The sequence below is a fragment of the Apis florea genome, unplaced genomic scaffold, assembly GCF_048593485.1.
Source record: "Apis florea isolate Af1SG1 unplaced genomic scaffold, ASM4859348v1 contig_3081_pilon, whole genome shotgun sequence".
In the NCBI taxonomy this organism is placed as follows: Eukaryota; Metazoa; Arthropoda; class Insecta; order Hymenoptera; family Apidae; genus Apis; species Apis florea.
In genome coordinates this window covers 3,262,969-3,289,146 of record NW_028256703.1, presented here as the reverse complement: position 1 = coordinate 3,289,146, position 26,178 = coordinate 3,262,969, and the positions used below count along the sequence as shown (strand labels likewise).

The following is a 26,178-nucleotide window of genomic DNA, read 5'->3' as shown; positions in this document are numbered from 1 at the left end:
ATATGTTCCTTAGCTTTGAAGGTTATATAGATATATAATTTTATTTCATTTTTAATGTAACCAAAAATTCTAGCAAAATGAACATTATTTTATTTATTAATATAATTTGTATGATATTAAATTTTGTGTAAAGAGAATGATACATATTAAAAAGTTAGATCAGAAATAATTTTTTATTAAAAACACTTCGAATTTTATATCTAGGTATATAAACTTATAACTTTAAACTCATTACCACAATCGTATTTGTTTTTTAAAATAATATGAATAATATTTCATATTAAATTATTTGATTTTATTTAATATAAAAATATTAAATTTTAAAAGAAGAAAAATATTAAATTCTAAAATCAAATAAAAAATATAAACTTATATGAATCAAATGAAAATGGTGACAAAACGGCATTTCAATACTTTATTTAAATATTATTGCAATTATATTACAATATACAAGTAATATATTATATAAAAATGCGATATGTTTCATATTATTTTTCTATAATATATAAACTAATATTTTCAAATGCGAACAAAAGATAATCGCTAACTATATGTATAGTATTTCTGAACAGTTCAATTTTCTTAGTATGTTGCAAGACTATTCGCAAGTAGGATATTTTATCTAATTTAATAAAATGTTTGTATAGTAACTATTAAAAAATTATACTGAAAAAAAAATCATATATAAAAGCAAGTTTTTCTAGAGTCTTAAGCAAATTTTTCTCTTTTTTCAATTCTTAATTTCTACGATAGAGATTGATATCGTATATGTATTTATTCATTAGAGATATAATATTAAAATTATTCTCATTATTAATTTTCATTAAGAAAACACCTATAATTATAACGTCAGTATATATTTATACTTTATATTTATCATTGCATAAAAACAAAATTGTTTAAAGATGAACAAACTTTATATCCCTTGATTTTTTCTTCTTTTTTTTTCTTTGTTTCAAAATATAGAACAGTATGTATAAAAAAAAGAAAATCTTAGTTTCATCTTGATAAATATGAATTTTATTTAGTGATTTTTTTTTTTTACTCACTATACGTTCATGAAGACACATTTCCAGATAGAAATTTTTCTCTCTGAGAAAAATCTTTAATTTTTAAGGATTAATAATAATGAATTAATAATTGAATTATTTACCGAAATATAAATATAAAATAATGTCACATCAAACACGCATTGATCAATTTTATAAAACAGTCGGCAATAAATATACTTCGGATATAATTAAAAAGCATTCTAGGTTAAAAACTGTACCGTATTCAAAAAATGTTAGTTGACATTTTCATATCTTTTAAAAATTTTTATATCAATTTTTAAATATATTTACATAAGGTACTGTACGTAATCAAATTATTCTTTTTTATTTTTATAGAGAAAAAAAGATAGAAATGGAAAACAAAATGTTTCATTGTCACAAATAGAATCTGATAATGTATCAGATTGTACTATTATATATGAAAAATCTAATGAAATGCATGATAGCTTTTTAAATGATATAAAAATGATTCAATATGATGACGAAATAATGGAAAATAATATATCATTACATGAAAATGATCACTTGAAAAAAACATCAAATACTAATATGCAATTACAAGAAACATTAGAAAATAAATTAAGTAACGATTATATGAAAACATTAGTATTTAATAGTAATAATAATTCTCATTTAAAAAAAACTCCAACTAAGGAATCAAATTCTGCAAATATAAAACAAAAGACTCCAAATAAAAATAATTTTTCATTACAAAATACTAATAGTTCTTCTACACATAAAAAATTAAATTACACATCTGGAATATCATTTGAAAATAAATCTCCAAAAATTATTGAAAAAAAAAACTTGTTTGATGAAAACATTAACAATTCTGTTTTATTTATTCAGACTATTGAAAATATGAATTTAGTAAAGCAAGGTGCTATTTCATTACATAACTTTGATCTAGAAAAAATATATTCCAAAAGTACATTTGATTATCAATATAATAATATAAATACTGAAATTTTAATGAAATATAAATTAAACAATATAAATTTATGCAATGATTTGAAGTCTAAAATCTTCTTCACTACTATTTTTAGTGTACTTTCTCTTCCTATTAATTGTGGTTATTTTGATGAAAATGATCTTGATTTTATATATTCTATAATTACCCTTCCTATAAATGCTCAAATGTTATTGGCTAGGATGATAAAAAGAAAAAAAAAATGGTTTAGAAAAAGTAACATAAGTTATCCAGAAATAGATACAGAGTTAAAAGATATATTTCAAATTCTTGTTTCACGATCTATTTGTACTTTTGATATTCAAAAAGAAAACTTATCTACAATACTTGAATTATTACAAGTAAATGAAATTCAGCAACTTTGTAAGAACATGAAAATTAATCCTAAAGGAAACAAAAAAAGTAATATTCAGAAATTATTAAAACTGTCAAACAATAAACCTTTATTTCCTGGAATAAAGTCGTCAAGTAATTTTTTATATGCTTCAATACTTGATATATTAGATTATTGTGTATGTATTACACCTAAAACATGGAATATTATTGATAGAATTATAACATTATTAATACCAAATCAAAGACCAAGAGACAGTACATCAGATATATTTTACTCTTTATATGATATTTATTTAGGAAAGACAATATTTCCAAATAATACTGGAAATTATTTTCCAATATTTTCTTGTAAATTACATTTATTAAAGTAAGTTTTTTTTTAATCAGCAAAAAATATAAAAATTGATATAAATTTTAATTGTTTTTAATAATTTTATTTATTTGTAGTTATGTGGAAGCTAAATCTATATTATCTATAACATTACAATGTATTGAAAACAAAAATTGGAAAAAAGTACAAGAATATGGAAATTTAGCTATGGATAGATTACCAAATTTATTGGAAATTGAGTCATTAAAGTAATATAAATTTTAATAAAAAAAAATATTTGATAATTTCAATTTTAATTTTTACAGATTAAAAAATTCTATGCTTCCTATGCATGTAAGATATTATATGCCAGGATATATATGGTTAAAAATACTTTCTAAATGTATAGAAGCATTCAAAAAGAATAAAGATAAAAAGCGAGTAATAGAAATTTTATCATTTCTATTAAAACAAAACTGTCATATGCTATCCTATAAAGGAAAATGGTATGAGGAATTAGCTCTCATTGAAATGCATCATCATAAAAATATAGAAATATCTGCATCTATCATAATCCAAGCTTTAAATACAGAAAACTTGACACAAGTAGATAAAGTAATTCTTATAGATAGAGCAAATAAAATTGTCAAGAAAAAAGTAATTAAATCAATTACAAAAACTACTATTAATAAAATTTTAGATGATAATATTCTTCATATGCCAAAATATAAGCCAACATCTATCATTATAAATGCTACAGTAATGCCAAGGTAAATTTAATTTTATATGTATTATAATTTTTTTATTTTAAAATATAATGTAGAATTAAATTATTTTAGAAATACTGCAGGAAATAAAAGTATTTGGTGTATAGAAAATAATACTAAGAACCAAACTTATGGCTCAGTAGAAACTGTTGCATTCCATCATTATCAAAAACAAGGATTTTCCAGTGGATTACACTGTGAAGGTGCACTACCAAATATACTATTTTGTACTTTATTTTGGGAAGAATTATATGATATACATATTCCTGGAGCATTTGTAACACCATATCAAGAAGCTCCGGCAGATTTATATACAGACCAATTTTATAAAAATAGAAAAGAAAAAATAGATATGAAACTTAAAATAATTAGTGATTTAAGTTCCGAATTATTAAGTTCTAGAATGAAAGAAAAATTTATAATATTTAAACAATATAAATCGGTAATGTTAACAAATTTGGATAATAATTTACAATTGGAGGTAATTTTATTGATATTTTATTATCTGAGATTCATCAAAAAATGTAATAATATACAACATTTTTATTTATAGGAAATAGTACACTGTTTGGGAGTACAAGGTGTAGTAGGGATTTGTAAACGACTCATTGAAAATTTTAAACTTTGGAGAGCTGGATTTCCTGATTTAATTGTTTGGAATTATGATACCAAAAAAGTACGTATATTTATTTAAAAAATAATATTATTAAAACTATTAAAAAATATATTTTTTATATTTTATATTATATAATTTTTCATAAATTAAAATTTTATATTTTTTTAATTAAAAAATATTTTTTTAAAGCATAAAATTATAGAAGTAAAAGGTCCTCGTGATATTCTTTCAACAAAGCAAAAATTATGGTTAGAGTACTTACATCAACTTGGACTCAATGTTGAAATATGTTTAGTACAAGGTAAATATTCTATATGTTCAAAATGTTCTATTTATATCCAGAAATCATAATCCTAAAGCTTCTGGTACAGTAATAGTGCAAGGACCTTGAAAATGATACCTTTAAAATAATGCATATAATAATATTATTTTGTTGCAGATAAATGCTGAAATTTAAAGAAAAAAAATTGAAAAATTTAATAATTGTTAATATAAATAAATTTTATAACTTTTTGTTATAAGAAAAAATATTTCAATTAAGATATTGATATAAAACTTTTAATATTTTAATAAATTTAATATAATATTTATTGGATTTAATATAATATTATTTTTTTTTATATAAAAATTTTTTATGTAACTATTTTATATACAAAATGCTTTCAATATTCAAATTAACTTCAACTTACTCGAAATATGATGTAGCAGGAGTTGTTTCCAAATTAAATTCAGCAACAGGAATTCCATGTTGTGCTACATATGGTGCAAACATTGCTGCAGGATAAACAATAGATGACGTACCGATAACCAGACAAACATCACAATTTTCAACTGCAATATCTAATATTTAATAGAAAGATTAAAATATAATTTTATTTTATTAAATAGATATTTAATTTAAATTATAATATAATTTATAATCTTTTAATAATCTTAAATTATAATATGGAAAAATTTCAATTAACTTAATGAAAAAAATTGAGATTTGATGAATAATAAATATTGGAGAAAACTTTGTTAATTATGATTAGACATAATTACAATTCGATTAATCGCTATTTTATTTATTAATCATTATTATATATTATATTATTAAAATTTTATATTATATTTTCATATAATATTTATTCATAATAATTATTATAATACTTACATGCTTGTTGCATTATATAATCATCTAAATTTTCTCCAAACCATACAATGTGAGGTCTCAATATATTTTTACAATTTTGTTTTTGACAATGAGGTAAATCTTCTTTTGGAATATCAGAACTCATAATATTTGGATCTGGCGATCTATTCATGTTTATATTATTGATATTCATGATTGTATGCAAATATCATTTATATAAAAGTATAAAAAAAATCTTACCCTTTTCCTTTTAATGCAGGGCATATTGGAATATTTGTATTTTTAACAACTTCATGACAAAATGTACAACGAGTTTTAAATAGTGAACCATGAAGTTCCACTACATCTTTAGCTCCTGCTCTTTGATGAAGTTCATCAATATTTTGCGTTATAATCGTAACATTTTTACCTTGCTTTAAATAACGATCTTGGAAAGTTGCTATTGCTTCATGAGCCTAGAAATTCCATTCAAAATAATATCTTTAAAAAAATATATTGTAGTTATTAAAATACCTTATTAGGTTTAGCTTCTAATGCTACTCGTCTACGATATTCATAAAATTCCCAAACTAAAGAAGGATTTTCTGCAAATGCTGTTGGAGTTGCAAGACTTTCAGCTGGATATTTTCTCCAGAAACCACCAGCCCCTCTAAATGTAGGAATACCAGATTCTGCAGAAATTCCACTACCAGTCAATATCAATACATTTTTTGCATTTGCCACTATTTCACGAAACGATTTCATAGTGTTCATGGTTTCTATATAAACTTTTTTAAGGTTATACTCTATATTAACAAATTCTTTGTTTTGTTTTAAATAACATCTAAAATTTATAACTAGCATGCGTACTGCTTGACAGCTGATTCTTATATACAGATAACAAATAGTAATGATGTGACGTAAAATCACAAGTCGAGTGATTTTCTTTAAGTCAAAAGTAAATTCACAAACTTTTTATGCTCTTTTAATAAATTTTTATGCAAGAAGAATGAATATTCTTTAATAAAATCATAAGTACGAAATCTTTCAATTAAATAATCCGAAAATGTTTCTCAGAAGTTTTTTTAAAAAAAAGTCTAAAGTACGCTTACTTTTAAAAGACATTTTTATTTTATATAATTATATAATTATTCAACATAATTTTTTAGACAATACCACGTAAATTTATAAATAATTCATTTGGAAGTTACGAGGTTATTGTACCATGGGAAATTTCTGAAGTTAGAGAAGTACCATCATATATTCCTAAACCTTCTTATAGTCAAACATTAATTCCACGTGATGGTCCAAAAAAACCTGAAATTAAAGATAAAAATCAAATACAAAGCATGAAAGATAGTTGTAATTTTGCCAAAAAAGTATTGACTCATATTAAACAATATATAAAGGTATAAAAAATATAATAAGCTATATGAAATTTAATTAACAATACAATTTTGTTATTTTTATTTCTTCTTACTTTTCAAATTTTATTTTAGCCTGGGATAACTACAGATGAATTAGATGCAATAGTTCATGAAATGATTATAAGTAATGGAGCTTATCCAAGTCCACTTAATTATAAAGGGTTTCCAAAGTCAATATGTACTAGTATTAATAATGTTGCATGTCATGGAATTCCAGATAAAAGACCATTAGTGAAAGGAGATATATTAAATGTTGATGTAACAGTCAGTAAAAACAATAATATATTATATGTAAAATAATATAATGTAATATAAATATATTGTTGCATTTGTAAATGTAAAAATATATAAAAATAAAAGTTTTATTTTTTTCTATTTAGGTATATTTACATGGTTATCATGGAGATTGTTCAAAAATGTTTGAAGTAGAAGAATGTGATGATGAAGCAAAACGTTTAATACACATAACAGAATTGTGCTTAAAAAATGCTATTGATATTTGTAAACCTAATGAAAATTTCTCCAGTATAGGTAATAATTATATAATAGTTCAAAAATAATATAATTATATAATTTGAATATTTTTTTTTTATTTTTCAGGAAATATTATTGAAGAAACAGCAAATAAAAATGGATATTCTATAATTCCTATATTTGCAGGACATGGTATAGGTACTTATTTTCATGGTCCACCAGATATTTTTCATTTTGGTAAGTTATTGTTTCTATATTATATATAAACCATTTAAAAAAATTGTCTTATATTATTATTAGCAAATAATTTTGATGGAAAAATGTTACCTGGAATGACATTTACTATTGAACCAGTTTTAAGTCAGGGTAGTGAGGAAATTAAAATTTTAGAAGATGGATGGACAGCTGTTACAGTAGATAATGCAAGAACAGCACAATGCGAACATACTGTATTAGTTACTGATACTGGTTGTAACGTATTAACTCGTTAACCTTATAAATTTACTTTTTGTGTATATTTTCCATTGCTTCAAAAATATAATTAAAAATTGTATAGAAAAAATTCATTTAATAGAATTGTTACAGATATTTTTATTAAGAAAAATTACTTATATTTATTTTTACATAATAGCAGGTCCCCAATAACTATCTAAAGTTAATGGTCCTTGTATTTCAACACCTTCTTCCCTTGTGATAACTCCAACTTGATACTAAAAATTAAAAAAATTAAATTTCTCTTTTAATATAATGTTACAAATACATATATGAAATTCTTATACTATTATTTACCTTTGGAAAAGACCGTGCATCTCTGTAATAAAGAACTTGCATCACTTTATACAAAAGTTCAATTGCTTGCTCTTTACTCATTTCTTTATTTTCTTCATAAGCTTTTCTTAAAATAGGTGTTGCCATATATGCACCATATCCAGTTGCAATTACTGGGTCACTATAGGCTGTACCAAGTTTATCCACAGTACCCAAAAATCTAAATAAATTGAAAATATTATATTATTACATTTAATATAAAAGGAAAATAAAGTGAACTTACAGCTTATCCCCTTCTAAACCTCCAATAATAAAATTATTCCAAAATGGATCAAACTGTGATCTTCTATTATATAATACTCGAGTTAACCAACAATGAAGAGCTTTTGGTTTTAAAGATAAACCATCATCAAGACATTCTTCCTCAAGACTATAAGATATAAAAAAATAATAAAAATAAAAAAAAAATATTGAAATTTATATAAAATAATTATGAAAACATAATTGAAATATACATTTTTCTTTCAATGTGACTTTTTAAGCATTGATAATCAGCATAATCTCCTCCTGCACCAAGGATAATATTATCATTCACTTTCATCACACGTTCAAGATTTCTATATCTAGCCAATGATCCATAGGATCCAAGAATATCTGTTGCTATGAGAATACCATTTTTAAATTGAATTCCAACTACAGATGTACCAGTTGTCATTGGTGCTCTATAAAATAGAAAAACAAATATCAAGTTAAAGAAAAATATATTTGATGATTAGAAAAATTAGACTTAATCAAATAATTAGTATAATAATAGTAGAACAATTCAAATTTTATAAATTTATTTTATTAGAATATTAAAAATATTAATTTTTTAATTATTATATCATTTGTATATTTTAATTAACATATAATTTGTAATTTTCAAATTCATTGAAAATAAACATGACATGCAATTTTAAAAAAAAATTTTCACAACGAAAATGAATATATGATAAAAAATTTTACTGTGATCTTTGGAATCCTCCAACATCGAAATGCGTAGAACTTCCCGGAAAATGATAAAATGCACCAGGTACTGGACCATTTTGCCATAATGGTGCAGGAGTTTGCCAATCAGCTTTGTTAAGCGCCATGTTTCTTATAGATATAAAACAGATTGAAATGTCATTCAACTGAAGCTTGAACAATAAGTTTGCTCTTTATATAAAAAAACAGTTCCTAAATTTTCCACCTAGAAATATTTAATTTCCCCCAAAAATCTTTTTCAATTAATTTTAATAATATAATCGAATATCAAAATATTATAAAATTAAAAAAATATAAAATTTTGAGCGTATTTTATTATAATACATTGTTGTATTATTATAATACATAATAATTATTATTACTATATATAAGAATATTTCATAGATATTTAATTTTATCTCTATAAAATAAAAAATATAAATTGTATAAATTATACTACAATTTTTATGTTAAGAAAAAATTAATATAATCTTTACATAATCATGTTCAAAAATTTAAAAATTATTATTATTTATTTAAATATCCTTACAAAATAAATAAATTTCTGACATAATGAATTATGTAATAAATTATATTAAGGAAAAATAAAATAAATTATATTATAGATTATATTGTATTACTTTTTGGAAGAAAAAATATTTCTCAAAGAAAATTTAAATTTAAATACATTTTACATATATTTATTTTAAATAAAAAATTTATTTCTAAATATAAAAATTATGTAAATTATAAATTATAAATTATGTGATTATTATAAATACTAAATGTTTTGTGAATCATATTTACTATTATATTTAATAAAGATGAAAATGGAAAAATAGTTTTAAAAATATTTTTTCGAATTTATTATAAAAAAATATATTTAATTTTTAGGAAATTTTTGATATATTATCTTTTTATTCATTATGGATTCATTTTAAATGAAATACAAAAAAAAAAATATTATTAAAATCAAATTATTTGAAAATCTTATAACAGAAGATGTGTTATTGTTGTTTTTATTATTTTTATCATTGTCATCATCATTATTGTCATTTAAGTCATTATGATAATCAATCTGTGACAAAACCATGTTGATTGATCTTAATAAAGGATATTTTTTTTCTCTTAGATCTAGAGAATTATTAAGAGATGCACATTTTCCACTAAAATCATCAGTATCAATGCTCCAAATCATTACACCGGATAAATTTAAACTCATCGCGTATTCAATCTAGAAATATTAAAAAAATAGTAAAACTATAAAATATTTATTAAATATTTTTAATTAATATTATCATTATTTATGATAAATATTAATTAACCTTTGCTTTTAAACTTTTCGGATTATCAAACATAATAACGTGATCATCATTGATTACATAAGGTGTATTACTATTATCATCCCACCCAGTTATCCACTTCTGTACATTAGTTATTAGTTCTTCACAAATCTGAAAAAATATTTATATATGTATATATATATACAAGTTACATATATTAAAATATATATGTATATAATAGAATTTTATTAATAAAATCAAATTGATAAATATAACTGGAATTCAACTTAAATCTAACAAAAATAAAACATACTTCATTATATCCCATGAAACCATTTTGACCTGTATAAGGTCCCTTGAATCCATCTGATATGGTTGTTTGACCAATAGGACTTTCTTTAGAAGAATTCAGTTTGTTAGCCAAAATAAAAGTTCTTCCATACATTGGCAATCCTAATACTATTTTATTTGGTGGTGCACCTTTACTTAACAAATATGTAAGTGTATCCACCTAAACGAAAACTTTATTCCATTTATGAATTCTATTTACGATATTTATTATATTTATATACAAATATATATATATATAAACATATATACATATATACAAATATATATATATATATATTTAAAATATTTTATAATATATCTCATTATATTTTATTTAAATGCTTTACCACACTTTGACCGTCTTCGCTTTTTAATGGTGCATTCGGAAGTACTTTTCTATTCCATGTACCATGATAATCATAAGCCATTACATGAATATAATCGAGATATTTTGAAATTTCGGGAATATCATATGCCATATCGATAGTTGCTTTATTAGAACTTAAAGCTGCTGTTAATAGATAATTCGATTTTTTGAATGCTTCTTTTAATTCCTATTAAAAAATTATATTTCTTTAAGAAAATATAATAAATTTTTAATTTCTTTTAATTATATAATTTCAAACGTAAAAATATATATCTATTTTTTTATGTTCTTTATACATATATACTTTGAGAAGAGAAACAAAATTTTGTTTGTCCGCAGGCATACCCCCCCGTGATCCTGGATATTCCCAATCTAGATCGAATCCATTGAAATGATATTCACTGTAAAATATAAATTATTAAGAATTATTAATAAACAAATCTGTAAAATAATAAATTATCTTAATATTTGATTTTATACCCAAGGAATTTCACTACGCTATCAATAAATTTACTTCTACGATCGGGAGATGAAGCAAGTACAGAATAGGTTTGACTGCCTTCATTCCATCCTCCTATTGCAAGAAGGATTTTCAAGTTAGGATTCTTCTTATGAAGTTGGATCATATTTTTATAATTATCTAAAACAATGAATAATGATATCATTCATAAATTATTTTAATTTATCTCTAAGTATTTCTACTCCTATATGTACCTCTTTCGATATCCAAATGAGGATCAAGGCTCTTAATAGTCCATGATTCATTATTTAATCCGGCGAATGCATATATAATGTGCGTACAAAGTTCTGGATTGACATCAGAGATTTCAAACATTCCATTATGATTTCTGTAAATGGCCCAGGAAGCAACATAACAAGTTACAACCTTGTTATGCTTAGATCTTAATAAAGCTTAATAAAAAAAAGTATATAATTTTAATATAAAATTATTCATTTCTTCACAGATAATTCATTTTTATATTACATTAATAAGACAATTTTATATCATAATATTCTTTGCATTATTAAAATTTTAGTATTTTTCAATAAATCAGTATGAAAGTCAGTACGTAAAATACGAAAACATTTATATAATAAATATATGATTATTATTCATTCGATATGGAAAAAAAATATTAGATTGTATTCAAATTAAATTTTAAATATTTCGATAATTTATTATTAAAAGAAGTTATTTTTATTTATTTTTTTAAAAAATAAAGTTAAACGAAGAATTGTATCGAAATGTCAGATTTGTATTGCATAAGTATCAAATGAAATGTCAAATATATTCTGTACATTTCTTTTTGTTATATATAGTATTTAATATTAGTATAGTATATAGTATTTCATCAAATAATATGATATTTGCTAATTGAATTATTTTTATTTTTATTGTTTTTATAATATATATTTTGTTATTAATGTAATATTTATTCATATTTTATTCTAATATATATATATATATATATATATATATATATATTCCATACAATACAAAAAAGTATATTCCATACAAATAGTTAGATCATACAAAAAATTTTTATAAATATTTTTCTAAGTTTTTATCGTAAAAAATTCATAAAGATTATTTTTTCTGAATAAATATTATTTTAATTAAAACATAAGTAGACTAGAATCAATTTTAGTATTCAATATTTATTTTTTTTTCAATATAGAAAAATCATCATATAATGTAATAAATATTGTAGAAATTTCAATGTAAATATCATTTAACTTATTTGAACTAGTATATATACTTACCTAAACTACCATTATCACTGAAGAAAAAAATTGCGAATAGAGATAAGAATTTATATATCTTCATTATTGAAAACCGCTACACGACTGTCGAGTTATTGTCCTGATAGATAGCTTTCACTCGATTACAATACGGTACTTTTATTCTCAAAGAATAAAAAAAAGGCGCGCTCGAAGTCTAAAGAAAGATAGAGCTAAAACCTGTTGCTGAAGACTCTTGTACAATAAATATATTTGTGTATATATATATATATATATATGAAACATCTTTATGAATAATACCAAAGTAAATAAATTTCTATGATAAGTAATAAAAATAATTTTATTTAAAAAACGTAAAATCTAATTGTTATATAATTTTTTTCTCTTCTTTTTGCTCTTTTTAAAAGAGCATCATGAAATAATCTATATATAAAAATCTATACAAACTTAAATAAAAAGAATAGAATTATATTAGTTGAATATTTTATTTATTGTTATATTTTAAAAAATTAATTGCTCCAAATTTTCTGCAACCTTAAATACAATATGTAATTCAGGTAATCTAACATAGGGGTTATATAAGCTGATTTTAATTGTCTACAATACTATGAATTATTATATTTTTTTATTTTTCTCTTGTTATATATTTTTTTTATTTTGCTCTTATATGTTTTATATTTTGTTTTATTAAAAATTTATATAATTATTTAATTTTTTTTTTATTTTTAGAAAACCGTTGTGTAAATGCATCTTAAGCATTTATCTAAAACATTTACACAATTTAAAGATGGCTGCACTCATGAATCATAATAGGTTAAAGTGTTTATACTAATTTTTTAAGTTTGAATTAATTTTTTACAATGCCAGTTATAATTATGACTGGTATACCATGTAGTGGTAAAACAACAAGAACTTGCGAATTGAAAGAATATTTTATAAATGAAGCAAAAAAAAAAGTAGAAATTATAAATGAAATTGATGTTGTGACTAAAACAGGTTTTGATCGAAATCAATTTTTTGCTGGTTAGATTCTAATTTATTTTAATTTTTTTATACTAAAAAAAAATTTCTTTCATCATCAACTTATGTTTTATATTATTTTATTGTAGATTCAAAAAATGAAAAAAGAGTGAGAAGCGATATAAAATCATCAATACAACGACTATTAAATATAAATGATGTATTAATTATTGACGCTAGTAATTATATTAAGGGATATCGTTATGAGATCTATTGTATGACAAAATTATATAAAACCCCTCAGTGTACAATATTTTGTGATATACCAGTTGAACATGCTTGGTTGTGGAATATAAAAAGACCAGAATGTGAACAATATAAGAGAGATATTTTTGATGGACTCGTAATGAGGTAATAAAAAAATATTATGGATTGCTGTATTAAGTTTTTAACAAAATATAATTAGAGATTTATAATATATAGATATGAAACACCAGATAATAAAAATCGTTGGGATGTACCATTATTTAATATATTACCAGAAGATGAACTAAAATTTGATGATATTTATAAATCACTATATGAAGTAAAAGCACCAAAACCTAATTTAAGTACACAATGTGTTAGTATTAATATACAATGAATTAAAATAAATTGATTAATATAATTTTTAAGTTGATTAATTATGTTTATTTTAGCCACCATTATCTTCTACTAACTATTTATATGAATTGGATATAATTACTCAAGAAGTAGTTAACGTAAGTTGTTTAATAACATTTATTTATTAATAATTATAATAAAATAATAAAATTTGTAAATATAAAAAATGAAATACCATAAATGACATTATTATGACTAATTATAAATTGATATTTTTTTTTTTTTTAGGCAATATTATCATCTAAGCAATTAGGTATTGAAAGTGAATTTAAAATACCAGAATATAATTTGACAGTACATAATCCATGTACTGCAATACAACTTATGAGATTACGAAGACAATTTTTAATTTATAGTAAAATGCAACAAAGTGAAATTAATCAAATTGCATCATTATTTGTACAATATCTTAATAAAAATTTATAAGAAAAATATTGAAATATTTAATTATTAATTATTTTTATACTAGAATATATATATATGTATATACAGAGTGAGATTGAAGAATTGAATAAAAATAATTCTAAGTGCAAAAACAAATCAAAAAAGAAACATATATTTTTTTTTTTTTCAAGAAAATCGAGAAAATCTGTCAAATAAAAAGAATTTCACAAATCCTTGACTAGATACAAAAGAATTAATTATATATATAAGAATAAATAAAAATAATAAAATAAATTTTTTTTTTCGTAAAAAAAATAAATGAAATTGAACAAAAATAATTATGCACTCAATGAATTTTTAAATTTAATTTTCTTAAAAATTAATTTGAAAAATATCACATCATATTTGTTTCTTATTTTCATATGTAAAATAATCTTTTATAATAATTCATTTATATCCAGTCAGAAATTAGCTAAAAATTTTTATATTTGATAATTTTTCAAAACAAAATTTCAAATGAAAAGATGTTATTCCTCTTTTTCAGTTTTTTATATGAAGAATCTATCCTTTATTTAGTTATATCATTCAATCTTACTCTGTATATTTTAAGATAAAATTATTTTTCTAAAAACAAATTTATTAATCATATTTTTAAAAATGTATTTTTCTAATAAAAATTATATTTTTACATTATTAAACTTATTTTATGGTAATTTTAGTTTGCATGTATTTTTCATTGATAAATTTTTGTTGCACAATATTACTGAATTCTTATTTCATGATAACATATATATAAATTATATCACAAAGAGCGATATTTGTGCGACTTCGATATTACATATTTGTAAGAATAGAAGAAATAACAAACACTAGAATTCTAGAATTGCACTTTCTTTATAATATTAATTTAACTCACAGAATTAGAAAAAACAATATTGGTTTATAACATAAATTTGACAATAAATTGTTTTTAAATCAATTGAAGAGAATATTGCATATAATGCACATGCAACCAAATTGAGTTTTATTTCATATCATCACGATATTTGGTAAATATTTCAAACAATAAACATTAATGATATGCTAAATCACATACTTAAATTCAAAAAAAAAATTGCAAAACTGTTATTAGTATTAAAGTAGAATTATTTGAACTTGTACAAACTTCTGTCGATATTTAAAAAAATAGCTACATTATTTTATTATCCAATTTATTAACAACAGAGCAATTAGTTTAGCAGTTATAGCGAAATAAAATTCTTGATAAAAAAATAGTTCAACTTTTATTTAACAATATTTAAAGATTTTTGTTATGTTTTCTAGATTCAAATTACCTAATATTGACTTGATTTATAGAGTATAACAGCTTTGCTTTATATTAGTAGTAATGAACCTATTATATAATGCATTTACAATTACATCAATTTCTTTTATATATAAAATACAGGAAATCGTCATTAATTAATTAATTAATTTTCTTGTTCTTGCATACCATTACTTTCAGTGCCATTTCTATGACTCATATTATCTATATGTCTTTTAGGTTTTCGACAAACGAAATATACGCTATTATATTCACACTGCAACATGCTATTAATGTTCTGTGCATATCGAGTTTTCACACGTGTTTCTTCCTTCTAAAAATATTGTAAATTATGGAATTTGAATAATTTTCTAATAGTTAATATTTTACAAAATTCATTACCTCTAATTGAAATCCAAAACCTTGAATTACATCGCGAACAACATCATAACTTGGTTCTATTGAATCTTCCATTGGCATATCACTAAAATGATATAATAATGGACCAAGATTTATCCATATTCCTCCTGGTTTTAAAATTTTATATATAGTCTCAATAAATTGTACAACATTATTTGCACAATCTATAAAAAAACATGTAGCAACACAATCCCAATGATTATTTTCTGTATAAACCTAAAATATATAATATAAAATAAAAATTTTAAGAAAATATTTTTTATCTTTTAATATATCACAATATTTACCTCAAGAAAATCTCCAGCTGCCATAGAAAATTGTGCATTTTCTGGAAGATCGCTAGGATTTACATCTGGGAAAAATACAGCTTGAGTTTGATGTTCTGGTTTTAAATTATTCATATATTGATGTACCCATGGATGTACCTGATATGAATTTACTCCTCTACATCTTTAAAATATTAAATATTATTAATAAAAATTATTTCAAAAAAGAATCTCAATTTGTTAAAACTTTTTTACATTTACTTACTTATTTAATACAAAATGAGAAGCAAAGAGCATGAAAAGAGAAAATTCATTTCCTTGACAAGTATATCCACGTCTTGCAATTTCATATGCCAATCTTCCCAAACCCGCTCCAGGTACTAGAATTTGCACATCTGATGGTGTACTGGAAATTTACCTATCATTTCATATTTTTCTGAACTATGTTTTACTACACCACAGTAACTATTATAAATATCTGAATTATTTTAATAATGTTTTATTGACACATAATGTGTTCAAGTTTAAGGGGTTCATACCAATATTCTAAAGGAAATTGATTCATAATTTCATCTATAATAGGCTGATAACATGCCATGCGTTCTTCGGTACCTTCCACACTCCAATCACGAACAAGTTGCTTAATTGTAGCTTGGACCTTTTCTTGATCAGCCATTACTGGACGAGGATTTAACGTCTGCAATCAGACCTACCTATATTTTGTACAATAGAATATACTTTTATAAAAAAAGAAGCTTGTTAAGATGATAAAAAAAAATCCAAGCTTGAATGAGAAATAAATCAAATACTTTTTTAAAAAGATAATGTTACAATAAAATTCTTATGCATAAGATAAAAACTTTCCTTTAATAAAAATTATATTAGTAATTAAAAAAACTATATAATTTTAAAATTTCAATTTTCAATAAGAAAATAAAGTATTATTTGATAATATAAATGTAAATATTTTGTTTATGTTTTATATGGTTAATGGAATAAATCATAATTTTAAAAACATATATTGTACAACAGAATATATGTACCACACACCAGGTGAACTTTTCTTACACTTTCAGTCTGTGCAGTAGTTGGGCTCACATTTTCAAAAATATGTGCTACATCCTTTATGATAAGTTTAATTATCTCATCATTATTTTCAATACACCTTTTAACTTCTTGCAAATGTTCTCTATATTTTGATAATAATTTTTGATGATGAGCTGGAAGTGATAGCAAATAGGATTCTGTTTTTTTAACCCTTAGTAGTGAATGATTTCTGTAAAAAGAAAACTATTATATAAGTAATATTTATAGTATTGATACATTTGTAAATTTTACTCTTTATTTTAAGTCATAAAATTATGATTTTAAAATTTATTTAAGCAGAACAATAATAAACAAATTAAACAATAATATTTTGTCTAAGAAATTACATTATTATAGAAAAAATTAAAAGAATTTCTATAATCATAATTATGAAATTGCAAATAAAATATAATACAATGCTTTATCATTGAAGGTTAAGCAATGATACTAAGAATTTTGAACAACACTTGAAAAATCATGAAAGACATTTTACAAACTTATCACAAGTACTATGTTCAATGAAAAAAGCAAAAGAATAAAGGCAATAAAGATAAGAATGAAATATCGACTTGAGGATTAGAGTCAATCAAACAAAATAATTTTCATGATATACTTACTTGTAATACTTAAAAGCTGAGACAATACGTTGAAAGTGTTTTCTCTCTTCCTCATCTTCATAAGTGTCGTGCATTTTTTTTGGATAAGGATTCGATATTGTTTCCATTTTTATATTCGAATGTAAAACTTAGTATTTTAATGAGTTTTTTAGCACGACTTTCAGTGGCGGCTTTCTTCATGCACGCGTTATGACGCATTCACATTACTATGATAAATCATTGGTTAAGGCTGTATCGACAGCAAATTTTATTTATCAAAAATTAAAATAAATTAATTTTTTACGAGAAAATTGAAATTACATTTTAAATATCAAAAAAAGATTGTTTAATTGCATAAAGCGTAAACTTTTTTAATAAATTTTATTTAGTGTTTTTATAAATTATACAAAATATTTTATAATTTAAATATATACTATAAATCATATAAAAACAAATGTATTTTGAAATATCTTATGTTTTAAATACAAATTAATAAAGTAACAAATTTAGATTTTATATATTTTATTTTTTAACTATAAAAACTAAAAGAAATTGAATTGTATAAAGTTATATAACTGTATAATTTAATTTTTTTTTAATTTTTACAATTATAAAGAAATATAAAACAAATAATTTACTTTAAAAGAAAAACTATAAGAATAAATTTTAAAAATTTATTAAAAAAATTATAATGATTATAAAAAATTATAATTTATAAAATAATTATAAACTACTCTAGACAAAAATAAATCGTATATTTAAATTTTATTAGGAATCAATAAAATTTGATTAATATTTCTTACAATAATCCGACATTATTTTAATATAAGAAATTTAAATAATTTGTTTATCATGATTGTTAGCAAAGTGTAATTTCTATATCTGCAAAGTTTCTATAGCTGTTGCAAATTGCAGGTAGGACATGGTTGTCCACGCCGTTTTTAAAAGGAGTTCAGTCGCTAATCAACTGCGGTAGGATACGCTTGGGATCTTACCGCAAACATAATATAGAATCTGCGACTTTTCCGCGTTAGAGTTGCTGTATGAGGCATTTCGCGATGATGACAGTGTAAGAAATTTGTTATACTCTTTATTAAGTATATAGCGGGGGTGTTATTAAACATATTCGTAGCAGGCACCAACGCAAGAAACATGTCTAGTGTACCACAAATGTCTAGTGGGCTTAGCAAGCTTAAAAAGAAACATTTCCGAGTTAAACATCAAAAGGTTAAGCTGTTTCGTGCAAATGAACCTCTTCTTAGTGTTTTTATGTGGGGTGTCAATCATACGGTGAGTACTAACATAACTGCGTGACAGCGTCGTACGTCATCGAAATGCCATTTTCTTGTTTCCCTCTTTGAACCTGAATATAATTAAAAATTTAGGATATGTTATTTTGTTTGATTAAATTATTATATCTTTTTCTATAATTTTTTCAGATTGAGAATTGTTAAAATTAAAAACGTACATTGAAAACATAGGGTATATTATTTTTTTTTTACGATTTGCAAAGTATTGTTGAATTTTTTAAACTTAGATTTACAAAATAGAAATATGGCAAATTTTTTTGTCAACAATTAAATATAATAAAGAATTTATATTATATATAATTTATATTTTATATTCTATAAAATAATGTATAATTTTATTTATATTTGAAATTATATTATGATTTTTATAATTATCTCTTATTTATTTTGTATGAAAAAAATTTAACTGATTAATTTATGCTTTACTATAAGAAGTACTCATTATTATAAAAAATTAAAGATTTAAAAGTTATTTAAGCAAATTATTATTATTATATTTTAATATTTAATTGTTCTTTTGATATAATAAAAAATAATACAATGCAATTATTTCCATATAAGTATATAAGTATGTAGATGATGATATCTATGACATAAATCTCAATTTATGAAAATTATATGATAAAATATTAAAAAATAATAAATATTTTAAATATGGCAAATATGTATATAAGTAAATATTTTGATATAATTTACATGCATTATATTTTTAATCTTTTTTAGTAAATTTTGTAATATTTAATTGTATATTTGCAATAACATTTTATAAAGGAAATAATTATATTTATGTAATTCTTATATTTAATAAATTTATATTTCAGATAAATGAGCTTAGTCATGTTAATATACCAGTAGTACTCCTACCAGACGATTTCAGAGCTTATAGCAAGTTAAAAGTGGATTATCATTTTTTTAATAAGTAAGTTTTATGATATTATATCAAGATATTTTTAATCTAAAACTATCAAAATGATAAGGATTAAAAGAAAAGTATCAAATCTAAATGCAATTGATGACTTCGATATAAGGTTAATGTTTTATCTGATATTAGGATAAAATTATTAATCTAAATGTAAAAGCAAGCATAACTGAGATGGTCTATTCTAAATATATCACTAAATACTGAATTAGTAGGTTGGTCACTGCTTTTAATAATAGAATCAATGAAGGTCTTTATGATTTGTGATTGTGGTTAACGATAAAGATATTCATAGCTTCATTTCTTAATTTAAAAAATATTTGAATACTTTAATAAATAAAACTTTCTGTGGAAATTATTAAATAGTTAAATGTGTAAAATTTTGTATTGTATTATGTATTGTAATGTATTATATATTAAAGATAAATATTTTTTAATTTGCTTTTTAAGTAAGAAAGTTTCTTCATGTATATATATTTTTGTTTTAGGGAAAATATGCCCTCTCATTTTACGTTTAAAGAATATTGTCCATTAGTATTTAGAAATTTACGAGAAAGATTTGGTATAGATGATTTGGACTACAAGGAATCAATGACAAGGTAAAAGATAATCTATTTCATATTCTTTGCTTTTTAAGTAAGTTCATATTCATGTAAAAAATATGTTTTAAATTATTTTAGAAACTAATTAAAAAATATTCAATAATTATAAAATTCAATATTTATTTAATTGAGATATATTATATAAATAAAAAGTAAAACATAATTTTACTTTTTAAATTTTAATTTTATTTTGTTGCACTGCATGTTAAAAATATGTTTTATGTATTTTATAGCTTTATGTATAAATTTCTATAAGTATGATATATATATCAACTATTTGTATGTATTATTAAAATTTGATAAATATTTTTTTTCTGCAATGCAATATATTTATTTATTTATAAAGTATTACAGATGGCTTTATTTAATATAATTTTAAATGAGGATAATCCATTTAAATGATAAGTAAACCATAATTTTTTCATAGTATTTGAGACCAATTTTATATTGAAATATAAAAAGTATATCTATCATGTCAAATTTTTAATAAAATAAAGAAAAAAATATTTTTTAACTTCAGTATAGTCTTAAATATAATGAAAAAAATATATTAACAGGTAACATATTAGTATTGTGACTAACATTTCAGAATATAATATTTAGTATATTATATTGCAATTATGTAAATATATATATTTATATATAGAAATAGTGAATTTCTTTTATTTCTTTATGTATAAAAAATATTTTTCATTTGAATATAATATACAAGTATTGTTAATAGTAAATTGTAATACAAGAATTTTGATACTAGATGTCGGGCATTTAATCCTTCCCTATCAGAGAGGCATTGGAATTTGGATAAGAATGGGAAGACTCATAAATTGGTTCAACATTCTGCTACTACTCCTTCAATAACTTTTTCTCCTTCTCCTGTTCTTTCACAAATTCCAGTCCTAAGTAAACCATTATTACGTTCCTACAGTTTTAAACCAAAGCGTCTGAGGTTAGCCAGACTTGATTTTTCATTTTGTGCGTGTTGCTTGTGGCTAACACGTTTTCATGAGATCTTCATTAAATATAAAAAATCAAATTTTAAAGGAACATATTGTATACAACATTCTTGTATAGTATTATGCTATTTCATGTAAATTTATGTCCATAATTAAATGTTTGTAAACAGTATACGTTTTGAGAAATTATTCAAAATTAGAGCATGAATTTCTTTTAATATCCTTACTTGGATATAATATATTTATAATATTATTTGTTTTTATTATATAATAATAATATGCTATGTATATAATATCATAATATGAGTTAATTAATTATTATGCTTAATAATTATTTATTTTTTTTTATATATGCATGCTAACATATATGGCAGAAATAAATTAATAGTGTTTTATGAAATTACAAAAAGAAAAAAATTTTGGTTGCTAGAAATAATTAATTTATTATGTCATTATGCTAGGTCAATATTTATAAAAATCAAAAAATTTATTATTATTTTTATCTTTTTTAGATCACAACCTATATTAGAAGACTCATCTGGAAAAAGTGGTGCAAAATTTTATCAGTCTTATGATAAATTGTTTATTATTAAAACTCTTACAGGAGAAGAAGTAGAAAGAATGAATTCATTTTTAAAACATTATCATCCAGTATGTAGCAATTGTATTTTGATATATATTTATCATATTATTATTATATATTATTATATATAATTTCACATATAACAATTCTATTTTTATAGTATATTGTGGAAAGACACGGAAAAACTTTATTACCTCAATATCTTGGCATGTATCGTTTGACAGTAGACGGAGTCGAACATTATGTTGTTGCTATAAGAAATGTATTTTCAAATCATTTAACCACTCATAAAAAATTCGATCTCAAAGGTTCAACAGTAGATCGTGAAGCTTCTGATAAAGAAAAAGAAAAAGATTTACCTACTTATAAAGATAATGATTTTGTTAAAGAAGGAATGAAAATTTATATTGGTGAAGAAGCAAAAACTAAACTTATAGAAACATTAACTGCTGATGTTGATGTGAGTTTTATTTTTTTTATTTTATTATTTATTATATCTAATTAATTGTAATATATATGTTATTTATTGATTATTTATATATTTATTGAGGAATCAATTATTATAGTTTTTAACAAAGTTGCATTTAATGGATTATTCTCTATTACTTGGACTACATGATTGTGCACGAGCTGAACAAGAAAATAGAGAACGTGCTGAGAAAGAGGAAGAAGAGGATAATCATGAAGAAGAAGATGATAGCGAATCGGGAAGCGGACTTGATTCACGAGGTCCAATGGGAGAGTATGTTTCAAATATTAATCAAATATTTTATATAGAATTTTATTTTCAGAATTTATAATATTTAATATTCTTATAGTCGTCTATGGGGTTGGAGTGGTGTTGCAGGTATGACAACTCCTCCTGAATCGCCACATGCCGCATTAATGCGCGATACAAGTTTACAATATGAAGATGCAATAATTCCTGAATTAGATATTTATGCAATTCCTAGTAAAGAAGGTAATATTTTTAGAATTAATATAGAAATACTTAAACTAAACATTTGAATTTTATTTATTTTAGGTGCACCTACTAAGGAAATTTATTTTTTAGCCATAATTGATGTGTTAACTCATTATGGTGTACGTAAACAGGCAGCAAAGGCAGCTAAAACAGTGAAGTATGGTGCTAATGTTGATGGTATATCAACCTGTGATCCAGAACAATACGGCAAGCGATTTATAGAGTTCATGAGCAAAGCTATAGAATAAGCTCCTTGTTCGTTGTTGTTAAGCTTGTAAATTTGGACCGCTTGTTTGAAAGTCGTGATGATACTATCGCTTCTTATTACGTTAACATTAAGTGCATCGCATTTGCACTTTGATGTTTGATCATAAAAATTTTTATTTGATATGTCAGTACTGTTGATTATATATTTCAGTATTCCTTATGACATGTACAATTGAATTAGAAGCATAACCAAATTTTAAAAATTATAGACTCTTAGAAGATCTGTTGAAGATTTCTTTTCAGAAAATGTTTAATAATTTTTATAATCAGTGATATATTTTCTCAGTATTTAATTATTAATTTCTTTATATTCAATTATTGATTCATATTCAATTATTCTCTAATTTAATATTATTGTTTTTTTCTTATATTCTTTATTTTTTGTTTATGTTATTCATAATTCCAAAATATGAAAACTTAATTTTTGTGTATTATGTGTTCAAGCAAAACATCATGAAAGTTCTCTTTATTGCACATAATCTTTATTTTATAAGATTGTAATTGGTACAGTTAATACTATATTCAAAAACAAATTTTTTACATACATTTGTTAATATCTTTTTGTTGCATTAATTAATAAATAATGCTAACAAAAAATGTATGTATATTATTTTTGATGCACATAATGTGCTAAAAGTTGCGTCATTTGGCAATAAATAATATGTAAACTAGTTTACTGAAAAATATTAAAATGAATGTTGATGTTAAATATGATAATCTCAAATGAAGCATGGTTTAGTATTTCACAAAGAAAGCCTATTTATGAGAGTCTCTCCGATTTCATCAAAATGAATTATATTGCTTCTAATCTAGTGTCTGTGGTGTCGTCTGGAATGTTTAAATATCCGAAGTAGAATATAACAGTTTTTACAGTGAGAATTTTCTTTTTTTAGTAGGTCTAAAAGGAGGAGAGAAGTAATATATTATATGCGCAAAAGATACTATAATATAAGAGCTTCAAATGTTAACAAATTATTAGTAAATGTCAAAGTCTGTAAATGTCATCTCTTTGATCATTTCAGTTACCACGAATCGATGTTAAAACCGATTCGTTTATTTAGCGAAATACATTTACAGGGAATAAGTTGTACGTATTATGCACGATTCATCTCTCCTTTCATATTTAAATTTATACAAATTTAATTAACTAATGATGATTTCATTAAGAAAATTAAGAAATACAATATATATATATATATATATATATATATATATATATTCATAAAACATTGCAATTATTAAGAGTGAAATCAATACTGTTACATAGTGAATTCTCTTATTACTTACAAAGTTTTATGTGTATATATATGTATATATATGTATTTATATGTATGTATTCATTTACACATATATTTTTTTAATGTGTTGAGAATACTAATTTGTCTTATTTATAAGAAAAATTATTTAATTAAAATACATTCATATTTTTTTTTTAGTATACAAATTTTGTAGATTTATTACTAATAATATTAATTCTAAATTAATTCATTTTTAAACATCTTATATATTATAAAATAATATGTATATATTTAATATTCAATTCTCAATATGTCAAACTTTGTTGTAATTAGTAATTTTCCTTAATAATTTCATTTTTTTATTTGATAAATTTGTTTAATATCAGATAATTTCTCATTAATTATATCTTAAAATTATATATCGTTATATTGTACAAAGGAGAATATACCGTTGCATAATACTATATTTTTAAATGATCTAATAATCAATTTTTTATAATTTGTTAAAATTGATCATAATATAATGACTAATTACTTTAATTAATTAAGGCATTCATCTAGTCTCGATACTTTATATGATTTATATACATTACCAAACATTGGAATAACAAAAGTAAATGAAAATGCATATTGCCAATAAAACTGTATTATAAGAATGGCTAACATTATAAAAATACGCTCAATTTCTGTAATGATATAGATTCTATAAGATTCTAAAATACAAATTGTTTTCTCAATTACAATTTATTATTCTACAGTAATAATTTTTTCAATTACATTTATTACTATTATTATTATTGTATTGATTCTATTTGCAAAGTTTTAAGTTGTTTAAAATTTATCTAAAAAATTAATTATAAATTCAAGACCATACAAATTTGTAAATTATTTGTTTAACCGAATTACAAGAAAGATTTTGATTATATTTCAATTTAAATTTTCGCAACTCGCACCATGTAGAAATGATGTATATATTCACTACTTTGCTGTTGGCAGTACATATCCAGGCTTCTGTTATCCTAACATTTGTATTATTCACAGAGTCTGTGTTGTATAAGCTACGGGAAATAAATGGACATTTAACATAAGACATTTAAGAAATTAT

General features: G+C 22.1%; 8 protein-coding genes across 11 annotated transcripts; 4 read left to right on the top strand and 4 right to left on the bottom strand.

The window, feature by feature from the left end:
* The first annotated feature begins 930 nt into the window (after positions 1 to 930).
* LOC116414624 (fanconi-associated nuclease 1) lies at positions 931 to 4,641 on the top strand. 2 transcript variants are annotated; one of them, XM_086909262.1, is made up of 8 exons: positions 931 to 1,284; positions 1,389 to 2,725; positions 2,806 to 2,937; positions 2,995 to 3,438; positions 3,508 to 3,916; positions 3,989 to 4,111; positions 4,241 to 4,352; positions 4,491 to 4,641. In XM_086909262.1, exons 1-8 carry the CDS (start codon positions 1,174 to 1,176, stop codon positions 4,499 to 4,501), a joined length of 2,679 nt encoding a protein of 892 aa, XP_086765388.1. In that variant the 5' UTR covers positions 931 to 1,173; the 3' UTR covers positions 4,502 to 4,641. The 2 variants fall into 2 exon arrangements, with proteins under 2 accessions (XP_086765388.1, XP_031773224.2); XM_031917364.2 differs by lacking the exon at positions 4,491 to 4,641 and having other exon boundaries at positions 4,241 to 4,402.
* Positions 3,918 to 6,105, bottom strand: LOC100864402 (NAD-dependent protein deacylase). The gene is made up of 5 exons (XM_003694975.4): positions 5,697 to 6,105; positions 5,424 to 5,638; positions 5,205 to 5,347; positions 4,741 to 4,891; positions 3,918 to 4,451 (listed from the first exon to the last, which is right to left on the bottom strand). Exons 1-5 carry the CDS (start codon positions 6,024 to 6,026, stop codon positions 4,397 to 4,399), a joined length of 894 nt encoding a protein of 297 aa, XP_003695023.2. The 5' UTR covers positions 6,027 to 6,105; the 3' UTR covers positions 3,918 to 4,396.
* Positions 5,898 to 7,908, top strand: LOC100863812 (methionine aminopeptidase 1D, mitochondrial). Its single transcript, XM_003694970.3, has 6 exons — positions 5,898 to 6,264; positions 6,332 to 6,571; positions 6,662 to 6,853; positions 6,970 to 7,120; positions 7,190 to 7,300; positions 7,364 to 7,908. Exons 1-6 carry the CDS (start codon positions 6,229 to 6,231, stop codon positions 7,552 to 7,554), a joined length of 921 nt encoding a protein of 306 aa, XP_003695018.1. The 5' UTR covers positions 5,898 to 6,228; the 3' UTR covers positions 7,555 to 7,908.
* Positions 6,271 to 9,032, bottom strand: Prosbeta7 (proteasome subunit beta type-4). The gene is made up of 6 exons (XM_003694971.4): positions 8,837 to 9,032; positions 8,347 to 8,553; positions 8,115 to 8,261; positions 7,853 to 8,051; positions 7,672 to 7,773; positions 6,271 to 6,479 (listed from the first exon to the last, which is right to left on the bottom strand). The coding sequence occupies exons 1-5, from the start codon at positions 8,962 to 8,964 to the stop codon at positions 7,684 to 7,686; spliced, it is 771 nt and encodes a 256-aa protein (XP_003695019.1). The 5' UTR covers positions 8,965 to 9,032; the 3' UTR covers positions 6,271 to 6,479; positions 7,672 to 7,683.
* Positions 9,033 to 9,509: 477 nt separating this feature from the next.
* LOC100870870 (putative chitinase 2) lies at positions 9,510 to 12,925 on the bottom strand. Its single transcript, XM_003694944.4, has 8 exons — positions 12,581 to 12,925; positions 11,531 to 11,728; positions 11,297 to 11,456; positions 11,121 to 11,217; positions 10,797 to 11,003; positions 10,433 to 10,630; positions 10,162 to 10,290; positions 9,510 to 10,070 (listed from the first exon to the last, which is right to left on the bottom strand). Exons 1-8 carry the CDS (start codon positions 12,642 to 12,644, stop codon positions 9,774 to 9,776), a joined length of 1,350 nt encoding a protein of 449 aa, XP_003694992.2. The 5' UTR covers positions 12,645 to 12,925; the 3' UTR covers positions 9,510 to 9,773.
* A 210-nt stretch (positions 12,926 to 13,135) lies between these two features.
* LOC100864523 (protein KTI12 homolog) lies at positions 13,136 to 14,614 on the top strand. The gene is made up of 5 exons (XM_003694976.4): positions 13,136 to 13,582; positions 13,669 to 13,930; positions 14,003 to 14,141; positions 14,218 to 14,280; positions 14,411 to 14,614. The coding sequence occupies exons 1-5, from the start codon at positions 13,420 to 13,422 to the stop codon at positions 14,606 to 14,608; spliced, it is 825 nt and encodes a 274-aa protein (XP_003695024.4). The 5' UTR covers positions 13,136 to 13,419; the 3' UTR covers positions 14,609 to 14,614.
* LOC100863693 (protein-L-histidine N-pros-methyltransferase CARNMT1) lies at positions 14,282 to 18,689 on the bottom strand. 2 transcript variants are annotated; one of them, XM_003694969.4, is made up of 7 exons: positions 18,259 to 18,689; positions 17,606 to 17,831; positions 17,095 to 17,252; positions 16,821 to 16,961; positions 16,577 to 16,739; positions 16,272 to 16,505; positions 14,282 to 16,203 (listed from the first exon to the last, which is right to left on the bottom strand). In XM_003694969.4, exons 1-7 carry the CDS (start codon positions 18,363 to 18,365, stop codon positions 16,036 to 16,038), a joined length of 1,197 nt encoding a protein of 398 aa, XP_003695017.1. In that variant the 5' UTR covers positions 18,366 to 18,689; the 3' UTR covers positions 14,282 to 16,035. The 2 variants fall into 2 exon arrangements, with proteins under 2 accessions (XP_003695017.1, XP_012343823.1); XM_012488369.3 differs by having other exon boundaries at positions 17,624 to 17,831.
* Positions 18,611 to 25,813, top strand: PIP4K (phosphatidylinositol 5-phosphate 4-kinase). 2 transcript variants are annotated; one of them, XM_012488368.3, is made up of 9 exons: positions 18,611 to 19,527; positions 20,369 to 20,466; positions 20,955 to 21,065; positions 21,823 to 22,014; positions 22,534 to 22,672; positions 22,765 to 23,064; positions 23,171 to 23,346; positions 23,423 to 23,565; positions 23,629 to 25,813. In XM_012488368.3, exons 1-9 carry the CDS (start codon positions 19,390 to 19,392, stop codon positions 23,814 to 23,816), a joined length of 1,485 nt encoding a protein of 494 aa, XP_012343822.3. In that variant the 5' UTR covers positions 18,611 to 19,389; the 3' UTR covers positions 23,817 to 25,813. The 2 variants fall into 2 exon arrangements, with proteins under 2 accessions (XP_012343822.3, XP_086765380.1); XM_086909254.1 differs by lacking the exon at positions 21,823 to 22,014.
* Positions 25,814 to 26,178: the final 365 nt, after the last annotated feature.